Source organism: Hetaerina americana, unplaced genomic scaffold (genome assembly GCF_022747635.1).
Source record: "Hetaerina americana unplaced genomic scaffold, ioHetAmer1.1.p SCAF_4, whole genome shotgun sequence".
Lineage (NCBI taxonomy): Eukaryota > Metazoa > Arthropoda > Insecta > Odonata > Calopterygidae > Hetaerina > Hetaerina americana.
Genome location: NW_027286985.1, coordinates 20,817,367 through 20,827,256, shown reverse-complemented (window position 1 = coordinate 20,827,256; position 9,890 = coordinate 20,817,367). Strand labels below are relative to the sequence as shown.

Here is a 9,890-nt window from a genome sequence, read left to right as displayed (position 1 = left end):
ACTATAAATCAAGTATTATTTAATTATTGAAATAATAAACTTTCATCTTTGACATGATGGAAGATTAATATTTTAATTTAAAATATTCAATACAGATTTTCAGTTCATCTTCTTAGTAATTATTGGTTTCCTATCCAGAAACACGTACAAAAATGACATTTTAAAGAATTTTGCCTATCATTTTCCATAAAAATCCTATTATTACTAACTGGTTATTAATATTATTAATACCTATCAATAATCTACTGGTTAAGGTAGGTTCTGGATGGACACAATAGCCAAATACTTCTCGTCTCTCCTAACAAAACACAACCCGACATGCTACTCTACAACAAGCCCCTCTTCATCTCAGCATACTTCCTCCCTTGATTCCATCCAACATCCCTATCCTATTCCTGCCCTTTCCTGGTTTGCCTAACATTCTCCCCTCTATCAGTCTTCAACATTCCATTGGAAATGAATATGGTTTGTATCCATTTTTCCTGTCTTCTTACAATTTCTCCCAACAAGCCACTCTCCTCCCCCACCATACCCACCACCATATTGATATATTTATAATACTTCCCAACAAAAAGAAGTTCAAGATACTGTACGAAGCAAATTATGAAGCCAAATTCAAAAGAAGGGCACAAAAATTTTTTCTTAAAAAGGTGCCAAGGACATAAAAATGTTCCCAAGCAGAAGACCCTGAGAGTTTAAACAAAATTTAAACTAAAAAATACGTTATATAAATGAGTAGCTCTTCTTACATTTAAAATAAATGAAAAGGCAACAGTCCACTCTTCCGAATATCTATTCATGAATGTTAGTTTATTTGAAGTGTTACCATTCATTCTACATACAAGTTCAAAATTTTCTTCAACTTATTCTTTCGTCTGAAAGAAATATATTGCTCATGTAACAATAACAAATTTAAGCTTAATAATTTATGGCTGCACATCACAAACATATATATTTTAAAATTTTTTACATGCACTCACAAGGATCACTTAAACATTGAGCATTCAGACCAATACTGAATAAAGTAAAAAAAAAATACGAAACATTTCAAAAGAGAAATAGTATGGAAACATCGCACAAAAAAATACAGACATTGTGCATGTAAAGCGTGTACGAGCCACTGAGAGAAATCAGGGGCAGTTGTATCTGAAGTACATACCCTAGATGCATGCCCACTCCATGCACACTGATAACATGTGAAAACAACTCTAAAGGCACATTAGACAGCACGATCTATCACTGTTTGGCAATCAGAATGAAGTGACTAGACCAAGTCTCTTCCCAGTGTAATACGACACAAATGTCATCACAAAATCAATCAACTATTGGCACCGGACATCCTTTCTGCCCTACCCCCGAATGCTAGAGCCACTGCCTTGGATGTGTCCACCAGGAGCAATTCAAACAGAGATTCAGCTAACTGCTCTTTGAGATACTTCTCTTCCTCATCAAAATTGGTCCAGTACCTGTCTTCTTCTTGCACTTCCCTCATCAGAATCTCATCAATTCGATCCCTTTTCTTCAAAGTCCAACTGAACATTATATTGTCCCGTGTCTCCCTCGGGATAAAACCCAAAGTGACAAGGCCCTGTTTAACAACCTCGTCCACAAAACACTTTTTATTCGGCAGTGGCAGGGTGGGCTTCAACTTTCGGCTGCCAAACTTGGTTGGCACACTGACCCATTTCTCCCCTTCAACATTGTCCAAAGCCTCATCCACCAGCTGCCTGCTAAGGTCAAACAGGAACTGAGAATATGACCACCTACTTTTCTTCTGCAGCATCTCCTCAACGCTCCTCTCACTCAACTGCTCTTCTTCCTCCTCTGGCACTGAGCACTGGAAGGAGGGGGGCATGTCCACTGAGTCCAGACTCTCTCCGCGATTCCAGCAGTCATAAAATTCCCCAACAGCACACTGCAGCAAGCTGGCTACCTCCTCCTGCTCCGTAGGGATGACAGCCCTTGGGGATGGATCTCGAGGAGTTCCAAGGGGAGAAATTGGGCCACCAATTGCCGCGGAAAGGCGTGGAGTTTCTTCAGGTGGTGTGTATGGTGGAGGAGGTTTATTCGGAATTTCCCGAATGTAGAAGTTATATGGATAACTCCTTTGCTGCTGCTCCTTGGCTTGTGCCAACTGCAGCTGCTCAATCTGGAATAAGCAATGATAATGTATCTCAGAATGCATGACAAAGCAATAAAAAAACATACAATAATTTTAAAACCTATAGTCTCTATAGAACACAATGGATGATGGAATTGACAGATGTTCTTTATTTTCACAGATTACCTTTTCTGGTAATGCTGGGCACATGGCAAAATTTCTGTTTAAAATTTAAAACTAGAAATGGTTTGTATACATGTCACAAAAATTTAGGTTATTATTATTAGTAAGATAGAATGAGGGACTTAATAAATATAACTGTCTTAAATTAATTTTCATAGTATGACTTATTGAACATTTTGCCATGTTTCCCTTTTTTTCATAGTCCACAGTAACAGAAAATTCAATTTCATTCTGAAAAATAATTGCTGAAAATTATAAGGCCATTTAATATTCTGTGGAGGAACTGCTTCAACTAGATAATAGAAGACCAAGAATGCATTATATCACAGGAAAACCTTGGCAGCAATCAATCATTTTGCTTGCAAGCAAAATTATTGACTACTGCCAGCAGTGCTATTAATCCCGGTTTTGGTCTAATGTTTGCAAATGATATAAATTACAGAGGATAAGATCTATGATTGAACTCGTATGAACGTTAAATCATTTAGTACTTCACATTATTATTCATATAATCATTTCACTTGACTCACAAATTATTAAAAAAACAATTTAAGTCAAAAAGAATTGTTCAGAATAGCAACTATGCTATTGCTTTTAAAATATACACATTTTATGCTAATAACTAAGGCTCAAAATTTTATGAAATCATACATTTCAACACATGCAATTTTTCATCTATTCAAGAGTTCTTTAGCATAAACCACACTACAATTATCCTGAAAATTGGTTTGATAAGAGAGGGATAACAGCAGTAGTAACAGCACATGCAATTGGGATAATCTTCTTCAGGGTGATAATTATAATTGGAGGGTTTGGAAACCTCAATACCATAGATGCAATACCTAGCAGGAAAATTCTATTCTAGGAGTCATTGACTCTATCACTATTACAATATAAAAAATCTCCAGGGATAAAATTAGATAAAATACCACTACTTCTAAGTGCAGTTGTTTTCGCACCAGTATTATTACTTCTACCTTTACCTGTAGTAGCAGGGACCATTACAATACCCCTGAACAAAATATAAACACATGGCTTGATGCAGCAGGTGCTAACGATCCTATTGTTTACCAACAATTATACTGATTCTACAGTCATTCAGAGTTTTTTCATTCTAATTCTATCAGAATGCAGAATAATTTCACTAATTACAAGCCAAGAAAAATAAAAGAAGTAAGCACTCATAATAAGAATAGAATTACAGCTCAAATTCATGCCAGGCCCTATGGTGTATGAAATTCAATCATTAATTATCACTTCTTTTTCCAGGCCCCCTGATTTTTCCAATTCAAGTGCCTGAAAAATGGCACAACCTGGTTAAGTTGGTGATGTCCACAGGCATCACCAAGAATCGAACTCAGGAGCCTCCCGTCAATAGTGAATTACTCTAACCCACTACTGAGACACCTTTTTAAAGTACACACACTCTGGTCATATTTCAGGGAAACTTCTTCATGCTCCAAAATATGACTTGTACTCAGGAAATGTAGCTTATCATTGTAAAATTAAATATTGCAAGGAATAACTTCAAGAGAAGAAAAGCAGTGATTTATTCTCCTTTTCATCAATTTTCTGAAGAATAATTGATTGAAGGACCCGTTAAAGCCTTTACATTTAAAAGATACAAAAATTTGTGAATATGAACTAGTTAAGGTTTGCCTACTTGGCAGAGTGAGAATTGAGATTGCAGGTCACGGTTCTGCCTACACCAATTAAAATCCAAGTGGGGTGATTTTCTGGGTAACAGAGCTTTATATGAACTCACACAGAGTGGCAAAGGGAAAAGATCTGGCCTCCCTACCTCGCATGTGTGAATCTCACGAACTAGGGAATCAAAATGAAACGAGGTACTACTCTCACTCAACAAAAGCAGCCTTCAGGATGTTTACTCTAGGGTGGAGGTATGTGGTTCAATCAAGAATGAATTGAAAGTCATAAAAGTGAATTGAAATAAACATTATTTTACCTATTTATAGTTTATAGAGAATAAATAGATTTTTTAGTATATAATAGAGAATTGGAATAAGAACAGATATAATAGAGAATTGGAATAAGAACAGAAAGCATTTAGAATAGAATAAGAATTTTCAGAGTATTAAATAAATGAAATTATTTCAAGTACAGCATTCTGACACTTAGTTAAAATTAATATAGCAATATCCATCACAGGAATTTAACTAATGCGTGCTAATGTAACTAAACTGCATGCCAACATGGCTATATCAACATTTTGGAGAAGTTACATAGTTTAATACAAGCTAATCATATCCTGCATTACCTCCCGCTCAATCTGCAGCTGCTGCAGTTGGATCTCCTCAACCTCTCGCAGGCTACTGTTGAGGCCAAAATCTTCCTCAAACCAATCCTGAGAGAAGGCCTCATTGTCCGTTCCAGGAGAGCCTCCACTGCCTGCTGAACCACCCAAATTTCCACCATGTTCAACCTGACAGGATAAGAAATGGAACTGTATCAATTAGAAAACCATAAAAAGTGGAATGGGATGCCTTGGTAGATGAAGGCAACAGCTCACCTAAAAACAATACTTTTATTCTTTCAAAACTAAATACTCATACTTGGCAAAATTTCCAGGAAGAAATATGAGTCAATTTGGATGCAAGTTACGATGCCTCAATAAACTCATGGATTTGAAAATATCTATCTCCGGCATCTTATGAGGAGGTGTATTCATTTGAATATTTTCCAGGAACCCTGATTTACGACAAAGCCATTGTGTACAGAAATCTTGGATATGCCAATTGTGCCACAATTAGCACTTTTCATATTTCAACTCTCAATGGGATATTTTATATATTATTTTTTATGGGATATGGTGTAGTTTTGCCTGGCTGGAAACTTGGTAATTAAGTCAAGAAGAAAAGCATAGAATGGAGAATTCTGAGATGTGGGCATGAAATGGAAAGGAGAAAATAAAATGGATGGAAAGGAAAACCACCAAACAAAAGTTTTAGGTATGCTAGGGGGAGAGAGTAGGTTGTTGAAGGTAATTCAAAAGAGGCAGGATAAGTGAATGCAAAAGATAATGAGAGACAACAGGATGCTGAATGCGGTAACAGAACATTGAAGGAAAAGAATAAGCATTTAGGATGTGATTAAGAGAGGTAGAAAGCATACAGAGCTAAGGATTGGGTTATTTTAATACGCAATTGATATTGTGTGTCATGTTAGTCTGGGCTTGGAAATACAGTGGTTTAGTGCATGGACCAAGCAAAAATCTACCCAAGCACAGTAGATAACTTTTAATAATTATCATTTACTATTGAACTGTTCAAAATGAGTGAATAGCCAACAGGGAAGTAAATTTTTTTTTACAAAATGAACACACAAAATTAAATTACACCTAGCTTCAAACAAAACTATGGTTGAAAAATGAATAAATAAAACATCCAACTAAGCAATGAACCCAGAGAGGTGGCTTTTAAGGAGATGTGAGCTTCTTTCTTGTCAAGGACTTTATTCAGTAATCACATCATTAAATTGCAATAAATGCAGCACCCATTATGAATGGCAGATTATACCATACTGTAGTTTTATATGCTGCAAGATGTTAACATAAAATTTTATAGAAAATATTTGAAATACCTTGAAGGAAGATGAGGAGGTTGGGTTGAGCATAGGATAAAAGGAATCACAAGGGAAAAGTAATTCCATATTATTGGATGGATTATTCCATAGTATTTATCTTATCAAAATTGTGGTAGCTACAGGATATCCAGTGGAGGCATGAAGTGCAGTTTCCGATTTCTGGAGTACATAGTTCTGGTAAATCTCTAAATATTAACAATTATAATTGTAGCCTATAGTATTAAACATGAATTTGAACAGCAGACTTCACAGAAGTCACATTGTACCAAACGGCATCATATTGCCTATTGAGCCATTCATGCCAATTGTTGATTGGTATGACAATTTATACAAGAAATTTCAAGGTGACTACCAGTGGACCTGCTTCAGTTTAATTATATCTCATACAGAAATAATATATTACTTTAAATTTAGGTTTGTTTAAGTTCATATGAGTTCAGATCACAATTAAAGATAACTGAAGTTTTCCAATCAGGAACCAAGATAAACTGATTCCATTACTTCCTGACACATGACATCTCAAAATAACTTAAGGCTTATTTTGCTGAACAGAGAGATATTCGTAGGCAAAAATGTGCAAACATAGTGAGCAAATAAAAATTCAATTTGAGAAAATGAGTATTGCTCACAAAAATGTCCTGAAATCTTATAAAAGAAATAGGTTGGCCAGAAGAACATGATGATTATGCAAGGCAGTGGTGAAGTATATCCTAGGTCTAAATTTGCGATTTACAAAATAGTGCTATTTTTCAATATGTGAAAGTATAAAATTTTCCAATGTGAAAAAGTATAAACATGTTATTACCACATCTGTTTCTACTCTTCACTCTTAATTATACAATCCATTATTGGATTTCATAATCGGTTTCCATTCAAATTTGTGAAGCAATGCAAGAAGATTCGTGAGGTATGTGAAGATGACTTTAATGAAATGAGAGATTCACAATGAAACAATTATTGGCCATGACCAATGAATGGAGTTCAAGATCTACTAATAGCTCCAATAATGAAGCAAAGATTTCCTAGCCGAGGGCTGAGTGCCTGTGATATGACACTAAACAAGTTACAAATTATTATTAGCAATTATGGCATCTGTGGTGAAGAACAAGCTGTAGCTGACTGATCACGGCCACATTTCTTAGGTTTGTTTAACTAGACACACACACTCAAGAGCATATTAAACTGTTCTTCAGTTCTGGATGCTTACTACCTCCCTTCACTCCATTCTTCATGCCAATTCTTTTCCCATGCCCATCTCACTATGCAATAGGTCTCCCCTCTATTACTGTGTTCTCAAATGAGCGAATTTCTATGACTACAGAAATTTCCTCATTGATGTAATGATGACTTAGCAAGCCATCAGATCATTAAGGAGAGAAATCATTCACCTCATCCCAAACACTTCTGCCTCTTTGTACAAATCAGAGTACGAAAAGTGGAAATTCATCATCATAACATCTTCTGCAGTTCTTTGAATTTCATCACCGTTACAGTTATGGAACGATATGTGATAGGTTAAGGAAAACTTAAGAACATTATTTTTTACTTGCAAAGAATTGGTGAGAAGACTAATCAGTGCGATGGGAGAAGATTGCCCTTATGAGCTATGGAGTTGAAATGGAGTTGGACCTGAAATGGAGAGGGGGTTTCTCGTATGCTTCCTATGTTTTTGAAAGAGGACCCTTACAACTGCAATGAATGTTTGAACAACGTGTGAAGCCTCTTTTCCTCAATGAAAATTAAAATTTTTCTTAAAATAAGTTCAGGATCTAAAATACTTCCAAATTTTTCCACATTTTACCACACAAAAATTTTCTTTCTCCAGATGAAAATTCTGTGAGGGCATATGGATAGGATTTACAATTCAACAATTTCATAGTGTAAAAATCATTGGCCTTGACCAGGATTAGAACTCGAATGCCTTGATGTCCAGCTGAGTGGTTTAGCCAGTAAGGCTATTGAGGATAGGATTTTAATTTTGCACTTAAAAGTACATATGCTTTATTTGTATGGCTAATAGCCTTTGAAAATTTGAAACATTGCAGAAATAGTATATTTTTTAAGCCTCAAAAACATTATCTCAATTTCTACGCATAATAAGGAATTATCCTAATTTTCCACATTTCATGGGAATGCAAATTGCATGTAAACAAATGTCTATTTTCCAGATTCTTTCTGATAAACCATTTTTTCTGCAAGGTACCCTTCTACTTGGTGTGAAGTTTGATGCTGGTCAATAAGGTTTTTGCTAATGTCCTTGAATGAAAATAGGAAAAAGCTTATCATTTTAAAACTCAAACTTTACCACAATGCCCTTCTATCCTATGGAAGTTCTGGGTGATGTTATTATATATGTATGGATGAACACACAGGTACTTAGGAGCCCATTAACAAGCTTGAAGTAAATATACAAAGGTAGGCTGCGACATTTTTTCTTTGCACATTTGAAAAAGTGGCACAGAAGAGGCCTTGTGGGTAGAATATTCTGACAACAGAAAAAAGGATCCTGACATCATATACCCCAGCAATACCCCTTGATTAAACACACAAAATCCATGTTTTCCAGTTTTATAGCCACTAGAAAGAATTTCATTGGAAAGTGCATGATTGAACAGGATAGGGAAATTATCCATAACTTCTGAAAACATGAATTTAACATGCCTCCAGTCTTAGTTAGGTGTGAATCATGTCAACAGAGGTCAAACCAACTATTAGATTGACTGACTGGACAGACACTTCTGACACACATACATATTGCGTGGATACATATGCATAGTTATGGTTCCAATATTAAACTAACTCTGCATAATCCTACCTCCAAATAAACAAGCTTCCTCACTTGATAGCTATGTACAATCCACAACATTTCTACAATAAGAAATGTAGCACTCTATCACACTAAACTTACAAATACAAAGCTTGCAGTATTTCAGTAATCTAAGTCAAATTAAGGTAACTTTCAAATTTTTTTTAACATTTAGAGCCTTGATTTTCAAAATAAAGAAACGAATCCAAGTATTTGTAGCAACTGTAATGAGCTTGACTACAACACTACACAGGGAAAATCAAGGTTTAAATAAACAGAGTTGAAATGACTGTCAAAGGCCTTTTTAAATCAGAGTTAAATGCAGGAGATTCTACCACTATATCTATCAGCATTGCAGTCATTAACTTCCACCAGTTTTGACTCTTAAGAATATAATAAGATTAACAAACTGCTTTTGCTACAGATTGAAGGAGCTGCACTCATATTTAGAGATAGTAACTCGCGAAAATTTCTTATGCTAAGTAAATATGAAAATATTTTAATTGGGCATAGGATTTTTATTCGTTCTCAAATCATCCGAGGGGGAAATAATCTCATCATTTAAATAAATGAGAAGTGCATTCGTAGAGACGCTATGATAGCAAGATATTGTTGAGGTTTTTCAATCGGATTTACGAATAAATAATAAAACGCAGTTTACGCATGAATAATAAACACGGAGAGGAATCAATTACCTTGTTCCACAAACATCCCAACATTCTCCTTCGGCAGGTGCGCCGAGATAAAATCTTAATCTTCGATAACTTCCGGAATTTGAAAACCAACCAACCAAAAGAAAACCCGTTTCACAATCAGGTAATCTTCCGAAGCACATAATTGGGCAAGGAAAAAAAATTGCCGACACCAAAACCTACATATCCAAGCACCACGATAACGAACACAAACTGTCGCGAGGGTCAGACCAGCGGCATCACGCACGGCTCCGGGAGTTCTTGCAAGCCCTTCACCGCATCACTGACGCACACCCCATGGCACGGTGCTGGGACCAGCACTAAGCAGGGCTGAGCGCCCGGCTTAGTCTCGCTGCACCGCCGACAAGCACCTCGCGAAAGGTCGGACCGTCGGGGATGCCAGACCATCGCCGGCGGGTGGAGCGGACGAGTGCGGGGACCGGGGATAATCCGAGCGTGCTTGTCGAAGGGGAGACGCGACGCTTTCCCTCGCACACAAGCCTGA

The 9,890-nt window shown here is 36.4% G+C and overlaps 1 protein-coding gene across 1 annotated transcript in view; it reads right to left on the bottom strand.

Annotated features, from left to right (window-relative positions):
- Window positions 1–791: 791 nt before the first annotated feature.
- Window positions 792–9,890, bottom strand: part of LOC139692375 (centrosome-associated protein 350-like) — a 97,861-nt gene continuing 88,762 nt past the window's right edge. Inside the window, exons 8-9 of the mRNA XM_071590534.1 lie at window positions 4,563–4,727; window positions 792–2,149 (exon numbers count right to left, since the gene is read on the bottom strand). Of these exons, the coding sequence (XP_071446635.1) occupies window positions 1,319–2,149; window positions 4,563–4,727 (996 nt within the window). The 3' untranslated portion in view covers window positions 792–1,318. The remainder of the gene's footprint in view (window positions 2,150–4,562; window positions 4,728–9,890) is intronic.